Source organism: Etheostoma spectabile, chromosome 9 (genome assembly GCF_008692095.1).
Source record: "Etheostoma spectabile isolate EspeVRDwgs_2016 chromosome 9, UIUC_Espe_1.0, whole genome shotgun sequence".
In the NCBI taxonomy this organism is placed as follows: Eukaryota; Metazoa; Chordata; class Actinopteri; order Perciformes; family Percidae; genus Etheostoma; species Etheostoma spectabile.
The window spans coordinates 34,482,711-34,502,450 of NC_045741.1; the positions used below are offsets into that span (position 1 = coordinate 34,482,711).

At 42.9% G+C, this 19,740-nt stretch overlaps 1 protein-coding gene across 5 annotated transcripts in view; it reads right to left on the reverse strand.

Annotated features, from left to right (window-relative positions):
• The window catches only part of tle2a (TLE family member 2, transcriptional corepressor a), a 46,465-nt gene that overhangs the window by 25,686 nt on the left and 1,039 nt on the right, over positions 1–19,740 (reverse strand). Inside the window, exons 1-2 of one of the 5 annotated variants that reach the window (XM_032526924.1) lie at positions 14,419–14,967; positions 2,736–2,920 (exon numbers count right to left, since the gene is read on the reverse strand). In XM_032526924.1, coding sequence (XP_032382815.1) covers positions 2,736–2,920; positions 14,419–14,442 — 209 coding nt within the window. In that variant the 5' untranslated portion in view covers positions 14,443–14,967. Of the gene's footprint in view, positions 1–2,735; positions 2,921–14,418; positions 14,968–19,740 lie in introns of those variants that run through there. The other 4 variants (XM_032526925.1, XM_032526927.1, XM_032526928.1 and 1 more) reach the window with 4 other exon arrangements.

Consider the following 19,740-nt stretch of genomic DNA (forward strand, 5'->3'; position numbering starts at 1 on the left):
GGGAGGAATGGGGAGAATGACAGTATAACTCTACCTCCGGTACAGTAGGTAGCAGTCTGCCAACACACAACTGTCTTTTTCTTCTGGTTGACCTTTGTCAACATTACACCAATTGGCCTTTCAATTAGTAAAATGTAACAACTTAATTTAGACATTTTTGTCACAGCGTAACCGGGTGTAACACAGTGTTCACGCCAGACAACTGACATCTTTTCCGGCTGATTAGAACGTTATCTGCAACCAGTGTTGGGTGTTTTAGCCAGCTAGCTAGCCAACTAGCTAACGTTAACGTTAGCCAGAGGCAGCTGCTCGGGTTGCTCGGTCCCTCCACTTTTTTGCCAAGACACAGCGTTGACAGCCCCGGAGAAGTACATATCGGTTTAGCCATCTAACTGAGTTTGCGACTGCCTCGGCAGGGAGTAAAACCGACGGACCACAAGCTCTTGTTTTATGGTGTCATAGCAACGACAACTACTTGCAGCGCTAAAAAGCAACAACACTTAAACCAATCATAGCCCAGTCAAGGTTGGTGTATACATGCAGTGATACCGCGGTTACTGAAGGAGTCTCCAATTTTAACCAAGATAAGGTTTAACATTACATGGCGTTTGAGATATCGGGGTATTGCCTTAACCCGAATATAACCACTTTTTTTTTAAACTGCATGTAAATGCACTGAGTGTCTCACAGCCAGTGGGCTGTTGGAGAAGTGTGTGGGAAGGTTGAACAAAGCTTTCTTGGAAACCTGAAGCAGGCCTGCTTAAACAGCATGCTGTGGTATAGAATAAGGAAGATGCCAAAGGAATCACAAGCTTGCTCTTGCTCTCTCATGACTCATTTATTGTTTATTTTGCTTGCTAGTCTTCAGCACCCATGTTTGGCAAGTGCCCCAGGTGTATTGTAACTGTAACACTTGGTGTAACGTTGAACAACTGCTGCCAGCAGAGCTGATCACACCGTCTCAACCATCAGATTCAGGGGTGACTCACGTTCACTGAAAGGCTTATTTGTCTAGGTAAGTACTGCTCAAAAGGTGGTTCGCAGAAGCTCTGCAAATATTTTTGTGGGGCGTTTTAAAAAATGGTCCCAGTGTGATGACCTTGGATTTTCCACTGATTCACTGAGTACACACAAGACATTCTCTCACATCAAGACAAAAGTCAATGTGCATCCAGATGACCAAGATATCAAAAAGAACAAGAAAAGACAGCTAAGGATGTGGTTAGTATCACAGCTTCTGCTGTTGGTTTGGTTTGTGTGGTACAACTGGATAATAGTTTGTTTTGTTTTTTCCCCCCAGGTGCTGGCTAAAAACATTCAGAAAAAAAGATTAAAAGAATAATTGTATCATACATGGACATGACAACATTTCAACCACAAAGGGTGTTTCTTAGATCATTTTGGTTGAAACATTTTCATTTAGAGGAATTTGGAATAGATTTAAGTGCGCAAGTAATTTTTTGTTTTCGGTCTAGACAAAACAAATAAAATCACTGTCCTAAATTTCAAAATGTTCATGAATTAATCCGCGACAACCAGTGCCAGAAGTTCAACCAACAGATAACACAACAAACATATCAGAAGTGAACCAACGTGATACAACACGGCCGGCTAAATCAAAGCAGGACGAGGGGAGAAGAGTAAGGGAGGGGTCGGGACCCTGTGAAGATTTGCCATGAGAGCGGAGAGAGCAAGCTGGAACTCCACAGCCAGCCCAAATCCCACATTAAAAAGGCATTCTGGGAACATTCCATCACATCAAACACATCATACAGTAATGCAAAAGAAGAAGTCTGCATATTTCTCATATACTTAAACTATTGCATGCATATGTCTTAGTGTTGCTCATAGATTGAGTGTGTGCATGTATGTATGTATGTATGTATGTATGTATGTATGTATGTATGTATGTATGTATGTATGTATGTATGTATGTACGTACATGAAAAACAGTAGATTAAGCAAGGCCAAATAAATGACGTGTTGTCGGGCAAAATAATGAAACCACAACTCCATGCAAAGTCCTCTGGCAACACACTGCACCGGTCAGTCAAATGCACGTAGGTGCACATTCCTGGTAGATTACTTTGTGAACAGGAAAAAATTCCACTCAGTGGTCCAGATGGAGCATAAAATGATTGTCTTTGTGAAAACTTTATAAAGCTGTAAAATCCTGTCTGAGTATTAAAACCACTGTGCAGTGTTCTGATAATTCTGAAAACTCGTCGATATACCCAAACCAGCCTTCCTGGATCGTAGTTCATCCTCTCACCTGTACCTGACGCGTTATTATTGAACCCACCCAACGTCTGAGAAAGGCCTGCCTTTCAATAGCATTCATACACTACTATTGGCAGGCAAGGCGTCCATTCCCGATTTGTTCAGGTCCTATCTCCTGACCAATCGGCTGTCCTAACGTTAACCAACATTAGGTCAGTGCCTAACCCCAACCAATCGAGCCGCTTCGTAGGATGGGCCTCTCATAGAAGTTACGTGGGTTCCCTAATAACGCGTACATGACGCAACACAGTGCCTTGCATTTTTTAAACACAGTGCGGTTATTGGTCTAAATGCCAAATAACACAGAGGGATACACCAGCGTGCGCGCACACACACACACACACACACCACACACACACACACACACACACACACACACACACACACACAACACACACACACACACACACACACACACACACACACACACACACAACACACACACACACACACCTTGGTACTGGGTCTGGAGGAACTGAAACTCCTCCTTGATGCGGTCCAAAGTTTCTGGGTATGTTAGTTTCAGTGACTGGGGCGTCCCCGATGCTGCTGCGGCTGCTGCTGCTGCGGCTGCCACCACTGAGGCCGAAGACCCAGGGGGTGGCTGCAGAGGTGCCTGAGACGAGAAGAATACAGCCAACTTAGGGGGTTTAATAACAGTAACTCAGTAGTACAGCATAGTTACAATAATTCTTGACATCTGCTACTAAAATTGTGTCAACATCCCAGGGCCAATGGTTGAGTAATTTCTGTGTGATTGGACTAATTTCATATGGTAAAAAAAGAAGAAGCTTCACTAAAACAGTTTCTTCAACCTAAGAAGTTGCCTCTACAAAGAATGTTACAAAACAACCACAGGAAACAAAGATCTACATGAGCACCATATCTGTACCTACATGCCTGTGTAACTATAATGAGGGGCTGTCTATTCCAGAGACACTCACATCAGCAGCAGAGAAATATGTGAATGGAGCTTGGATGAGAGGATGGAGAGATACAACAGCTTCTTAGCCAAATGAGCACACTTTTAATTGCAAGTCTGAGTAGAAGAAAGAAATAAAGAAATAGAGCGGTGGAAGGGATAAAAGTGGAGGAAAAGAACCTCATCATGGCTCAAGACCCCTCCCAACCCTGTGCATAGTCTCCCATCTCTGCAGGGTTCAGAGCAATTAAGGGACTCCAACCATGGTGGTAATGCTGCAGGACAGGCGGACAAAAGGGGGCTGAGAGTGGACTAGGAGGGTGGTGGGGGGCTGTCCGTCTGTCAGTCTATTTGGCTCTCTGTCAAAAAAACAGAGTGCAGAGGCCAAGGGGGCCTGGGACAGCCGTTCACAAGCTTCATGATGGTCAAGTATGACAGTGAGGTTAAGTGATAGCCACGTACTGTATTTTTTTGGAAAGTACAGACTACTTTTAATATGGCTCTGTTAGTTTATTAAAGGCCAGAATTTTTTAATTGACTGAACCACATTTTGCACTTTTTCCAGCCTGTGATGGGAGGTGTAAAGAGAGAAGGCAGATTGTGGGAGGACATAGTTAGATATACAGTAAGTAGGATGCTAAATCTGACAAAAACCTCAAACAGCAGAGCAGATGTTAGCGTCGCATTATCTCAAAGATGTTGTTAAATGTATTACAGATCAAGTTAAATTTTTACAGATTTGTAACATTTGCCAATAGAATTTCAAAAAATGATGCTTATGTGGAGTGGACAGCTGTTACAATACAACCGTACCTGCATTCCATTTTTTCTCTTTTTTTTTTACCTTGGACAGTCGTGGAAAATATTTCTCCAATGTGCATCTATAACTTGTAGTCTTTGTGTAGTTTTGTTTGATGTCCTAGACATCAACCATGGCTGTCACACATGTTTAATGAACCACTTATTCACATCACCCAACTCCAATGACAAAATGAATGCCAAGGACAGTGTATTTAAGATGTTCGAGGCATCTGCATGTTGTGCCTACACAGCACCTACAGTTCATACATGTATGTGTAAGGAGACACATATGGCCACAGGTGCGTATATACAATGTGGGGTGAACATAAGGGGAGAAAGACGTGTAAAGAAAACGAGGAAGGTGTTTTAGCGGGTGAAACATCAGAAGAGAGGGAAGCAAATACGGAGGAAAGAGGAGGGAAGTGTGAAAAGAGAAATCTAAGTTGAATTGAGGAGAGGTTGGAGTAAAAGATAAGATGGGTGGGAAAGATATACCATGTATGAGACTAGCAAAGTGTTGGTAAAGTACAGAAAGAGCAGGAGAAAACAGAATGTGTTTTGAAAGAAAAAGGAAAAAGAGACTGCAACGGACCAAAACAGAAGATAGGAGAGGGGCTGTGGCCTCATTGTTCGTCTTTCTAACAAGCTGCTCTCAATCTGTCGGCCAGATCCCCCTTTCTAGAGCACACACTCAACCCTTTTCATTTATGCACAAACCCACCTTTAGACACACACACACACACACACACACACACTTCACAGGGGGAAAATGAGCACCAAGGCCTTTTTTCTAAAAGAGGATGGAAGGAAGAAGAAAGAGGCAACCATCCTTCTCTCCCTTAATCTTTAACATTTTTCATGGTTTTCTATTTCAACATGTGAACAGAAAGGAGAGGGAGCATCTTCCTCACAAATGGAGGCACATATGAGGCAAGAGAGAGTTGTTTTTTATTTTCTGATGTTCAAGAGAAAAGGACAATTTTTTTTAGGTAGTAGAAACCGCTGTCTCTCTGCTGGCTCAGCCACTTAGGACCTTACGCACAACTCCAGACTGCTGGTTAGGTTTGTTGTTATGATGATTCACACGAGACGAGACTGGGCACACAAGACAGATGCTTTCTCGGCAAAGCATTGATCCTATCCCTGCATACATGACCTCTGTCCCCCTACTTACATTTCCTATGAACCATTGCTATTAGTCTTTCAGGCAAACAGCTGAGCAGGCTTTAAAGTGAGAGGTCGGGTCTTTAAGCTGACCTGGTGACCTCCGGGAATGGATCCTCCCTCTTCTCTCTTTACTGAACCATTTAATCTCACTGATGTTTTCCAGTAATGCTTGCTTATAGTCTGAATGTTCATTATTACCTGTTATTTATTGTGTTGTAATCGTAGGCTCTGTGGTGTGTGTGTGTGTGTGTGTGTGTGTGTGTGTGTGTGTGTGTGTGTGTGTGTTTTATTGGTTGGTTATTTGTGCTTTGTTCGGTTCATCTTGTTTGTATATGTGCAATGTTTCTTTGTTGTATTTTGTTTAGGACCCCCTCGAAAACGAGATGGTAAATCACATGGGCTTATTCTAATAAAAGAATTTCAAAGAAAAAGGAGCTAGGCTGGGATCCTCACCTGATAATCCTACACTCAGTTATTCCCTCCCTCTCAGCCGTGTCCTGGGCTTGAGAGCAAACGAGACACACCGTCTGCCCTTGAACAAAGCTTACATACGCTGAAAATCGCTGTTACACAATTACAGACTAGATCTCCCTGTGGCTCACAAATCACAAAGTCAGGTTCTGTAATACTGGGGAAAGATTGCATGGGGAAGGAAAGATTTTCTATGATATGATTAGAGATCATCTGATTCTCATCTGTTTAGATAAATCAGTGGGGAGGTGTTTACGTTGTGACCTGTTCTGCTGCAAAAACCCAGTTAAGAAGAACTAAAGGCTAAAGTTTGGGGGTTTACGGCCACCTATTGCACAAGCGGAATGACACCCAAATAGGTCGCTGTTACATCAGATGTATAGGCACGCAGACACATGTTCACACTAATCTCTCTCTCTCTTAGTCCTTGAAAAGGCCTTAGTCAATTGCAATGATTAAATGCAGACCGTATGATGAGGGGGATGAGAGAGAGAGCGTGAAGGAGTCATCTATGTGAATGAAATTATTTAAATCAGACCTCCCCTTCAGTGGGATAGGAAACAATGTAATAAAGATGTTTTAAACATGCTAACTGGGGGAGAAACAGCTAAACACAAACCATAGCACTTTGCTAGCAACATAACAGATCAGGTTACATCTGTACACATGCATCATATCCAAGGTGACATGCAACAAAACCCATGAATGTGAAGACATGTACACAAATGCACAAACGGACGTATATGCACAATGAAGAAATGGTGCAGAAAAACAGCATCCGTGGACAATTCGGATGTGAGGGACCATTAACAGTGTGGCATTCCCTGAATGAAATCATTCCTGTTTTCATTTGAGTCACCACTAATTACACCGCAAGCAACAAACCACTATTACCTCACATCCTTGCTCTAACACCGCTACCCTCAAAAAAACATGTGCACACGCACACACAGACGAGACAACACGCCCACACATGCCCACTACAAACACTAAGTGGATGTGTGCACGACTAAGTTTTCCACCAAGCATTTACAAGCACACATGCACTTCATTGTATCGACACATGTAGCTCCTACGTCAAATATCAATGGGAATCTGCAAGTGTCTCAGTCCTTACGAACAACGCTGAACCATGTATAATTTGCTTATGGAGCAGAAATGGGGCCATCAGTGTTATTATGTGGTTGTGTGAGACCATAAAAATATTAGGTTAAAAGAACCCTCCTGTCTTTGTACGTCTGCAGGGGATGAGGGGAGAAATGGGTTTCTCTGGGATTACGTCTTTAATTTCCCTTCCCTTTTGCAGTTTTCACCACTTAAAATGTATTTTTCACATGTAGCAAAAAGACAAGATTCTTCCAAACTATTTTATACACAAAGCTCCCACTACTTTGTTATGAGTGGTTGCCACCTTCTACTTCCTTTTCTGCTGCATTGCCTTAATTATAAATCCTGAACAATAATTGTGCCCAGCTTTGACCAGAGAATCTAGTTTATACCAAAATTTCACTGGAAGCAAAAGAAAGTTTAAATTCAACGTAAGATGGTCCTGACTACTGTTCACACGAAAACAAGACTAAAGGCAGACATGCAGGTCTGTAAGACTGTTCTCACTCCCCGATGTGAGTCGAGTGCAGATGTTAGTTGTGTAGGCTCAGATTTAAAACGGTTTACGGCATAGCGAGTCATACTGAAATTTGTGAAAACCATGAAATAAACTTTTGTCATTGCAAACAATAACAGAAGATGGAAATCCTTTCAAAAACGTTTTAGCTATCTATGATTGTTTGATTGCTAACGATAGCTCAAAACGCCATTAAACTGACAGCCTTTGTTGTGTTTGATTGCTAGCTTGTAGCTAGCAGGGAACGAACTATGTGGGTCAGTTTTTATTGTATTGACATTACAAAAGTCTCTTGTTAGCATCTTGTAGGCTACTTGTTGCCAAGTGACGCATGTGCAGCTCCCATCTGCACTTGACTCACATTGGGTAGCTACACTGTACTTACACACAGCGGTGCTTTAAGATAAGTGCTAACGTCAACATCCTAACATTATCACAATGACGATGCTAAGCAGGCGTACATTTTACTAAGTTTATCACCTTAGTTAAGTGTTATAGCCTTCAAAACTAATTAGCACACAGAGTACAGCAAGGGCTGATGGAAATGCCATTAGCTGTACAGGTGTTTGGTCAATGTCATTATCAATTTTAATGGCAATCCCACCATAGCCGCCAAGACATTGAAACAAAACAAAAGCGAACCTCATGGTGGTATTACAGGAAAAGCCAATGTCATTAGGATTCTTCCTCTGGGCACGGTGAATATATTGTATTTTATCTTAATTAATCAGCCAATAGTTGTTGAGATTTTTCAGTCAGCAGCTGGAACAGTTTACTGCCATCCTTCAAACCAGAAATGTTGGGATTTGCAGTTTTGTATTTGTTTAATCGGAGCGCTGTCTCTGTCGGCCTGTCTCTTTTAGCTGGGAAGATGCTGTGCTGCTGCCTCCCTTCATATAGTAGCTCGGCCCATTAGCCAGGCCACTAATTACACTGCTTACCCTCAGAGTCAATCGTCAAGAGTGAACACCCACCAAGCTCTCTCTCCCTCTCTCATCTGACCAAGGATGCAGTGACAGTAAGTCTTAAAACCCAGAAAGGTATTTCTGAATGGGTATCTCTGTCCCCCCCCTCCAAACACACACACAAAATATACCTAACAATGGCACTAGATGAAAAATCAGGGGGTCAAAAATTATTTTAAATGATAATTTCGAGAGCATGGACAATAAATAAAAAAAGAAAAGGACAAAGGACTTCCTGACCACTGAAGGCACATGTCTGTTGCAGAATTCTGATTTTCTAAGTGTTTAATGTAATTTTGCGGTTTTGTATTAAGTCTGTTTGCAGTTTGTTACTGTGTGTTAAAACTTTGATGCTGCTGCCTTGGCCAGGACTACCTTGTTAAAGAGGTTCTGAATCTCAATGAGACTATTTCCTGGTTAAATAAAAGGTTAAATTAAAAAAAGAACATGTTAATACACTGTCCTTTCTCAAAAGCATTTCATGGGAAAGCTTCTTATAAATAACAAATTATTCAAATACGACAACATTCAGCGATGATTTGCATTGTTAAAGCGGCTTGCGGTGGGGAAGAAAAGACACAGGTTTATTGCCCCCCCCCCACCTTCCATCAAGTGGCTATGGGCCTGGCTCTGAGGCGCTAGAGAAACACCCTGGTAATCTCTCAATGATTCCTGCACTTAGAGAGGAGGGGCTGCCAGGCACCTGTTTCATTAGCACCACACATCTTTCGTCCTCAGTTTTTCCTCCCCCCCCCCCCCCCCCCTCCACATCCTCATTCCTCTCTCCATCCTCCCGCAAGCCTCGTTATTCAAATCCCCCTGCTGTCAGCCCACATTAGCGAAGCTCCACAGTTTGCCTGTCAGCTGGCTTAATTGCTGGAGGTGCCTTCTTTTATTATTAGGTAACCCCCTCAGTTCATTTGTTCATTCCACCAAGACGCACCTCCACAACAGCTTGTGTAAACCTGAGATCCATTCAGCCTCTTTTCCTTCTGCCTTTTCCTTTTCTCTCTCCCTCCTCTCTCTCTCTGTCTCCATCTAATCGGTGGCTGAGCAAAGCAGGCGTACTCCTGATCAATAGCCACACTCTCACCCCTGGACAACAGTGGTGATAAAGAGCTAAAAGCATGCTGGGACTTGGGGCATGGATGCTTACTTGATGTTAGCGCTAAAGGACAAGGAGAAGGCCTCAACTCAGTTACTCGAGAACTCTCCCCACAACAGTTTGTCCCCTACCTTAATTATGTTTAATGACTAGATATTTAGAAAGACCACCTCCTTGAAGGGATTGATATGATGAGGGGAGATAGGAGATACACACATGAAGATTTAGGCAAGTATTTAGTAGAAAACATTTTTTCTTAAATCAATTACAGGTCTTCATTTTACAGCCACTAAACTCTCGAAAAGGTCCTACCATCAATGTTGACATTTTGAAACTCAACTGTGTACTGTGTTAAGTTCAGCTGTTAAGTTAACACAGGCTTTGTGGCACTGCACTAACGTCCACATGGTGTGATGTGAAGTCACCAAGCACTTAAATATCAGTTAAAAAGCATCAACTGGCACCACAACATCCAATTTGAAAAATGACATTGGTGCTAGGTTGGGTTTTGGATTACATATTTAACTAATTACAGAGCTCAGGTGACACTAACCCATTATAGAACTAAGAAAAGGTCTTAAGTGCTGGAGTCTGTAGTGTGCCATAACATTCATTTGATACATACATTGACAAGACACATCTCTGACTTTGGAAATGCCTCTGTACAGTCCCCAGAGACTGTGCCTCATAAAGTGAGCCTTTCAAAAGAGTCCATTGGGACAAGCAAGGGCAACAGCCAGACAATAAGTCAAACAAATCCATTTTAACTGTATTATCTAGTCAAAACTTGTTTGGAAGACAATAATACTTATATTACACACCCAAGCTGTCCACAGTGTGTACCAACGAGAGATGTAACAATTCCAAATTTTGCTGTACAATTTACTGTCTCAGAAATAATTGCTATTAACAATATAAATGTCTGTTTCAGTACAATTTAAAAATATTTAGTTATGCATTGCTTTTGCAACTAAATTTGTATTTTGAATGAACCTGAAAGATACATCTTTTGGTTAGATCACTCTTATGTGACCCAGATAGTGTAATGAGACAGGTACACAGCCTATAAAGTCTCTTTACTATCATAAAACACTGTATTTTTAGGACCTTAGCTATTGTTAGCAATGAATTGCAGTTAAACAAAAACAGTGATTATGTTTAAAAAAAAAAAAAAAGACAAATTGTGATTACCTATTGGCCTAGTACCAACTACAGCATATACAGAAGCTCAAACTAAGTACAATCAGGACAGAGCTCTGACAAATACTTACAATAGAAAGTCTGGGTAGCAACCAAATTAGTGGTTTGGATAATGTGCCCAAATCGATTATGAAATGCTATAAAATATGTATAAATGACTGGCTAAGCTACAAATATTGAACCACGGTTCACCCACAAAAGTAGCCAATTCACAACCTCTCCCCCGGTCTAAGGCATTGTTCAGGATAAGATGGTTGACAGAGGGATATTGGTAACATTTTGACCAACCTTATAGTGACCTATTAGAAGTTTGGATGTCTTTGATAACTCACTGATTATTATAATATCTCGCACAGATCAGATCTACTTTGGCAACAGAAAGATCTTTCAATCTACTTTCCCCCCAAAGCAAACAGATGGACATCGGACACCTTTTAGTGATAGTGAGTTATAGCTTTCTTCTTTTTACCCATTTATGTCTGTGTCTACATCATAGCTGTAAATGTTTCGGTCACTGTGGCAGGGCTGCTAAATTTTTTTTATTAATGACAGCCAGCCATTGTGCCATGTCCTATACACTTCTCAGATAATACACTATAACGGGCAAAATCTCAAAAGAAATCTGAACACATAAGAGCCAGAAGCATGTTCAAGAATGTTTCTATGCTGTTTTTGTTATGTGGGCACCACACAGCGGCACACACAATTGGATTTTTTATCTCTAGTGAGGTTCAGTTTAGGTGTGCACTGCATTAGGTCAGTACACTAGCAAGCTATAAACATGTATATACAGTGGGGAGAACAAGTATTTGATACACTGCTGATTTTGCAGGTTTTCCTACCTAAAAAGCATGTAGATGTCTGTAATTTTAATCATAGGTACACTTCAACTGTGAGAGACGGCATCTAAAACAAAAATCCAGAAAACACATTCTGTGATTTTTAAATAATTAATTTCCATTTTATTGCATGACATTTGAAGTATTTGATACATCTGAAAAGCAGAACTTAACATTTGGTACAGAAACCTTTGTTTGCAATTACAGAGATCATATGTTTCCTGTAGTTCTTGACCAGGTTTGCCAACAGTGCAGCAGGGATTTTGGCCCACTCCTCCATGCAGACCTTCTCCAGATCCTTCAGGTTTCGGGGCGGTCGCTGGGCAATACGGACTTTCAGCTCCATCCAAAGATTTTCTATCGGGTTCAGGTCTGGCTAGGCCACTCCAGGACCTTGAGATGCTTCTTATGGAGCCTCTCCTTAGTTGCCCTGGCTGTGTGTTTCGGGTCGTTGTCATGCTGGAAGACCCAACCACGACCCATCTTTAAGCCTCTTACTGAGGGAAGGAGGTCGTTGGCCAAGATCTCGCGATACATGACCCCATCCATCCTTCCCTCTATACGGTACAGTGGTCCTGTCCCCTTTGCAGAAAAGCATCCCCAAAGAAGGATATTACCACCTCCACGTTTTACGGTTGGGATGGTGTTCTTGGGGTTGTACTCCTCCTCCTTCTTCCTCTAAACACAGCAAGTGGAGTTTAGACCAAAAAGCTATATTTTTGTCTCATCAGACCACATGACCTCCCATTCCTCCTCTGGATCATCCAGATGTTGATTGGCAAGCTTCCGATGGGCCTGGACATGCGCTGGCTTGAGCAGAGGAACCTTGCGTGTGCTGCAGGATTTTAATCCATGACAGTGTAGTGTTACTAATGGGGTTTTTTTTAGACTGTGCTCCCAGCTCTCTTCAGGTCACTGACCAGTTCCTGCCGTGTGGAACTGGACTGATCCCTCACCGTCCTCATGAGCATTGATGCCCCACAAAATGTGAGATTTTGGATGGAGTCCCAGACCAAGGGAGATACCGTCATCTTGAACTTCTTCCATTTTCTAATAATTGCAGTTGTTGCCTTCTCACCAAGCTGCTTGCCTATTGTCCTGTAGCCCATCCCAGCCTTGTGCAGGTCTACAATTTGATCCCTGATGTCCTTACACAGCCCTCTGGTCTTGGCCATTGTGGAGAGGTTTGATGAGTGTGTGGACAGATGTCTTTTATACAGGTAACGCAGTGTATCAAATACTTGGTCTCCCCACTATATATATATATATATAATATATATATATATATATATATATATATATATAACACCACACACACACACACACACACACACACACACACACACACACACACACACACACACACACACGTCATGTTTATATAATTATGGGTCTCATCCTTTAAAGCAGACCAGTATCTAGTGATGACAGGTTGCTGCCGGCCTTGCATCTCCGAGATTAAACTGTTTGCCGGGTTGAGTGGCCCTTCGCTTCGAGGTGCAAACAAGAGCTGCTGATGGCCAGAGAATTTCTGAGGATGGGAGGTGTCTCACGTGGTAATGTTCTGCGGAGGCTCGAAATGAAGCAGGGCCGCTGGCCTAAACATTCCACCCAGACCTGCCACAGGCTGCTCCTCTCACCCTGGGATGCCAGCCCATACATTAAGATGTGGTTTGGAGCGCTCACAGGAACACAGTGAGGAGAGGCTGGATGAGAGGGATTGGGTTTACAGTGCAAACCACAGACCCACAGTCCGCCTCCTGCATTCAGCTATACTACATACACAGCTGCTAGCGTGCGTGCGTGCGTGCGTGCGAGAGAGAGAGAGAGAGATTTGTGCATGCACTGTGTTTCAAAAGAGGGGACTCACAAGATCCCTTTATCACTCTAAGGAAGTACAGGGTGAAATGTTTAAAGTTACAATGCTAGCTAACCACACAAAAGCTACAAAAAATAAAAACAATGTTGTTTTGGGTCTTTACCTGCAATCATGAATTTGTGAGAAGATTTAATTAAAGTGGCACACACACATAAAGTTATATTTCACAGTTAATCTGGTTTCAATGCCTGTCAACACACGGTCAGGGGCGGGGTGCAGGGTGGCATGGCTGAGGGATGTAGATGAGGGTTAGGCAAATGAGCAGGTCTTAATTGATACTTCACACAGCTGGAGGACCAGTGTTTATGTATTTCAGTCTGCTCAAAAGCTCTCCACCTAACTCGACTAAAACAAATTAAAGCCATGCAGCATGAATTTCGATCCTAACCTCGCAGAGATCCATCTCAAAACACAGACAGCGGGCCAATTTCTTTCTCATTTTCACAGCCACATTACGAGCCCTTGTAGAGGACTTTTGGCAATCGCGGTTAGCTTCTTGAAAAGGGGAAGCTTCTAGTTTTCCATCCATCAAATGAGTCTCCCTTGATATGATTGAAAAGAAATTTAAAAAAGCAGATTTTTTTTAATTTTATTTTTTAAACAATGAGTGGCACTTGAGAAGGGCAGACCATTGAGTGAAGGTGTCAACAAGCCGAGCTGACTCACTCCCCTCCTCCTCACAGTATGTGAGGAAGGGACAAACACACACACACACACACACACTACATCATCTGGGTCAACTCTATGGGAGTATGGGAATAGAAGGAGGCTCCGTGTTTCTAAACTGGTGGTGGCCACCAAGGACATGAGATTCACACACAAAGACACGCAGCAAAGTTGGACTAAACCCCTACTGACAGCAATGTGCCTGAACTTCATAAATGCAAAGAATACACAGGGCGTTAATACAAAGGCCAGCAAGAGAATATGTTGTAGCTATGTAACAGCCTATAGTATCATAATTCCCCCCACAAAGGAGTCCCCGGAAATAGAGAGTAAGGATGACAAAGAAACAATTTGGGCTTGTACTTTCTTATTGATGCTCACTACGGTTTTAGGAACAACCTGGCGTTTATAACACACGCGCGTTGTTTTTAACAGAGGTTCCAGACAATAACCTCGTTAAACGCGTGTATACGGTTACATAGTAGCGTAGCCTACTTACCGGTGGTCGGTTCTGAGGAAACATTGTAGCCGCCGACTTGTGTGCCTCCGTGTGCCTTTTTTTTTGGTCCTTCTTCTTGCTCGCTTTTGGGGCGGAAAGCTTCCTCGAGAAATACGAGCAGCCGATGTACTATTGTTGGTCTCAGAGAGGCATTTGGCCCGGTTTCAAAGGTAATGGCAAAGCTAGTCTCAGCTCGCTCATTCCTAGCTTCAAGACTCCTTTGTTCTGGGTTATATCTCCAACCGCACACCGCACCGCACTCGACGTGTAGTGAGGACGGGGAGAGGAGAGGAGAAACACCCGGTCCAAGGGAGCCTTCTTCCAAGTCCTCAACTTCGCGCTTCCTCCAATTGCAATGTCTGAATTGTGTTTCTCTCTCTGATATGTCTTCGCCGTCTGTAGCATAAAGACCAGAGAGAGGGGGGGGGGGGGGGATGTGGTTTGCTTGTGGCTTCAGAGACGGACACACCACCGGCACATTCAATGCAGCCTCTTTTGTCTCGCTCGTTGGCCTGCACTCTTTTCACACAACACTCCCAGTCCCTCACTCTCACTCCCCCCTTCTCTGATCCTCAATGGGACATAACATATGAGTAGCATTCTTTAAGGAAGGGGGGGGTCGGGGGGGGCGCTAAAGACACTGCTTTCCCCCACAGTTTAAATTAATAACCTTATGACAGCTTTGGTGATGTTTTTTTCTTGCAGAAAAATGTATTCAATTCAATTTACCATTCAAAGTTATAGCCTAAATACTGGGCAAATGAGAGCATCGAGCATTCACACAATGCTGTTCTTCAAAGCCTGATGATACCTTTTTTTCCTGTTGTTAGTCTTGTATTTTAATTATTCACCCTCATATAGTAGGCTAATTGTAAATCTATCCACACAAGTATCACAATTTTATTTTTTTATAAAATGTACAACATTTTCTTTAAAAATAAAGAGGTTCAGAGGAATTGTTCAGTGATTGAATGAAATCTCCACGTGGGGCTCAGCCTCGGCACGGTAAACACTGGTAAAATAAGCCAATGAGTATTGAGAGCACCCACGTGGGGCGTGCTGACCGTTTGCTGATTGGAGGGTTTAGGTAGCACAACGCTCCGCACGTCAATCAAGCAGGCTACAACTGCTCTGTGTGGTTAACCCTTTCCTGGTACAGGGAGTGCTTGAGAATGAGGAGTTGTGTGGTTGCTGTATCAAGATTCAGTGGTTTCCTTTTTTTCTCCCCACAAACCATCAATGCATTGAAAAAGCTCACATTTACCCCAATTCGTCCCTGTTGGTGTGGAAATAAATAGACTTTGCTCTAACTTCTGCATCATTCTGCTCATTTCTAGATGTCAAAAATTAATCATGACCACAGGGAGCTGACCAAACATGAAAAGACCAAATACATCTAAATCACACCCCAAGAAGGCAGCAGAAGCCACAGAAATACAATAGTGATAATGCTGCAACGCTTGCATAGGCATACATTGAATATGCGCATTGTTGTTACCTGGAAAATGAGAATTATTCTGGGTAAGAAAGGAGAAATGGTGGAAAAAAATTGGTATTCTGGTGGCACGACCCCTTTGGCGGGGCTCATAATTAGAGAGAGAGATATTGAAAAAGCAATTTCTGACAGTGGAAATCACAACCTGCCAGAGGTGGAGTTGGAAAATATAGATGTGTGTGTGTGTGTGTGTGTTTGTGTGTGTGTATGTGTGTGTGTGTGGTTGTGTGTGTGAGAGAGAGAGAAAAAGACAGAGAGAGGAAACGCAGAGGGGGAGACAGGGAGGGAGGGAAAAAGGGAGGGAGAAAGGGAGGAGGAAGAGAATAAAGGATGAAGGACAGCAGGGGGGTTATGAGAAAGACGAGCCAGTAGGAGGGTTAGAGATTGAACGAGGAGAGTGCACACGGGTGATGGAAAAAAAAGTATGTGTATGTGTATGTGTGTGCGCCGGGTGCATGTGTGTTGAGCAGACAAGTGAGGGAATGAAAAAGAGGGAAGGGTGAGGGGAGCCAGGAGAGAGTGGAGAGAAGAAGAGAAAAAGGGGAAGAGAGAGAGAGAAAGAAAGATTTTATTGCCATTTTTTCCCATGAATTTTAATGCACAGTGCTGGTCTCCCTCCCGGATTCTGGGATCACATTTATTAGAAAAAAAGTCATGAGGAATGCAGTGCTTTGCAGTCTGCTGCTGCACGGGGAGATGTTTCATGTTGGTGTGTGTGTGTGTGTGTGTGTGTGTGTGTGTGTGTGTGTGTGTGTGTGTGTGTGTGTGTGTGTGTGTGTGTGTGTGTGTGTGTTTTGCTGGGCAGCGGGGTGGGGGTGCACAGGATGTATGAGGCTGCGTTACGTTTTGCTGGGGGGAGGCATAATATAATAGATGATAGAAAATGATAAGTGAAGGACACATATTATTGTTATTGGCAGGTCAGATGAAGGAGTGTGCTAGGTGTGTGTGTATGTGTGTGTGGTGTGTGTGTGTGTGTGTGTGTGTGTGTGTGTGTGTGTGTGTGTGTGTTGGCTGAGCGCCAGTGATTAAATACACCAAGTCCACAGTGCCCTTCTCTCCTCTACAGAGGCTCAGAACAACGGGACATCAAAGTGGTCCCACAATGGGTAAGGACATAATGGCCGTAATGCTATAGGAGCTTTTGGTTTTGGCTCGGTGGTGTGAAGTTGTAAAGGGACAATTCTGTCAAACAAATGTATGCGGACTGCCACTAAACACATGCTCACCTACACACACCTGTATCAAAGGGCAAAACAGTGGAAAGTGCCTGAGGGAGCAGCAGCATCCCTTTATTATCACAACTTAAGGCGTGGAAAAAAAAACAGCAGTGGGAGCCAAACCACCCGTTATCCATACGGTGGGCAAATAATCATCAAGCAGCGAAATATCAGGAGAGAGATTTTCGAATGAGAGGACAAAAACGAGTTCATTTTCCAGGAAACCTCAGAAACGACTTAATCCCTAGTTGCTAACAGCAACATCAGTGTCAAACTGTGACAATGATATTAGCACTAAATGATGCCCTAATAACACTGGACAAAGTCTACTGGACAGATATCCGGTCAAAAAGATCATAATCATATGTTTTCTTTTGTTCATTGGAAGGCAGCATTACAATGTTTTGCATCAATAGGCTTCACTTGTCTGGTGCTCCCTCCATTGAGACAGGCAGATACAGGATTGTATACTAAATAACCATCTATAAACTTCAATGTGCAGAAACTCTGAAAATCACAAGAAAAATCCACTCAAACAACAGTAGAATTGACAGTATTGCTGATGTACTGTGCATTTCTTTGCCCCTTCTTGTTGTTTGGTCGAGCGTTTTGGTTTTATTTTAAACACCAGTGATGAATGGCCAAATCTAGATGACCACTTCAGTATATTTCCACTAGAGCTTATGAAAATATGTTCAATCACATCAGATTCAAAGAGCGAGGCCTTCTTTTCCGACCTACAATTGTGCAACAATCATACCGGTAGGAGACCATCATAGACACAGCAGGGAAACCATTTTCTCCAATAGCAGTATAGCCACTACAGACCACCATATATTGAGACTGCAAGATATGCTGCATTTTGAGGGCTGCAACTACATTTATTTCCTGACATAGAAAGCCCACGTTCTCATGTTTTTATTCTCATTCTTCACGCACATAGTAGGCTCGGGAGTTTTTATTAAACGTTAAAGAAAATAAAGAAAACCACTAACCACTCTTTAAGCAGTCAAAATCAAACTTACTTAAAAATTACATTTCATATACAAATAAGCTCTAGAACCCAAATCAATGACCTTCCACCATGGAAGCCATTTAAAGAGCAGAATTTTCCTTTAGTTTAACTTTGTTCAACTCAGCAGCAGACAGAGTTCATCTTCAAAAAAAAAAAAAGAAAGAAAAAAGGCATCCCATGGGGAAAAAGATGATATTGGAGTAAGGTGTTTTGGTTCCGGTCATAAACTTTTGGTTTTGTGGTATTCCTATTTGCTCCCCGCCCCACCACTTCTTCTCAATTTCTCCAGTGGGGTCGAGAATGGCTACTGCCCAGCGTGGGCTTGAGTGACAGGAAGACAAGGCCACAGTGTTGTCATGGTGGTGCCCCCCCTCCACCCCCACAGCCTTTCCTCACCACCTCACTTTGCCCACATCAGACATGCTGGGTGTCAGCGCAGACGGCACTGTGATTTATTGTTCTCTACTCCTCTGGGACACCCCCACCCCGCTAACTCACACACATCCACGCAGGCAATCTCAATCCCCCCCCCCCCCCCCAACCCCAGTCCCATCCACCCACCCACACATCCCCTCCCCTTCTGCCTCTCCTGCTGCATGGCCCCTGGGGAAAGAAGGGGTAATGACCCACATCAGCAGCAACTATGCACACTTGTGTGTACGCACACGCACACGCACACGCACACACACACACACACACACACACACACACACACACACACACACACACACACACACACACACACACACACCTCCTCTCCACCTTGCAGGCAGATACAAATAAATACCCTCTGTGACACACATACGTACATGTATGTACACATAAAACAGACGCTGACACATTTACGCCCACAGGCATGCACATGTAGGAACTCAGGAATTTCAGTGCTGTAATGTTGTTGCTCACAAGTCTCCTCCACTGAAGAGATCAATACTTAATCATCTACTTCTGTGGTATTTGCTAAATAGTTATTTCTTTTTGGAAATAGGACATTTTCATCATAACCCAGGCCAGCATAACCTCTGGAACCGGTAATATAAACCTCTTCTTTTCACCAGCATTTCTTTCTTTAAAAACAGAACAATGTGATGATTTGTGTCTCTCTGTAGGGAAGTTGACTAAGATCTCATTGACTTTCTAAATATCTGTAAATGCATCAGCTTGCACAATTTCGGCCATGAACTACCAAATTTGCACTGCATGCTCACAGAGAAAATAAGAATGAAGTAAGAGGACTTCTAGAAAACAGTTTCCTCATGGTGTCTTGTCGCATAAAGATAATTTCATTTGTTTCAGTGGAATTCTTAGACGCGGAAAAAAAAGCAACTTTTCTGAGGTTGATTCTGAATTTAGGTGGTTGATCCGCACTGAAGGGAGAGTGAAGAGGTTAACTCTAAGCAATGACTTGCAAATGCCACTGACAGCACTCTGCTGTGTGCTGTCACTCATCTCACACCCAAGTGATCCTCTCCTGCAAAAAGTATGCCGCTACTGCCACAGGTTTCCACTTTACAGGAGTGCTGGCAAGCTGAGAGGTGTCAGGTGTTAATTTGTGTGTTAACATAGTAAGGACTGGATAATACATAAATTAA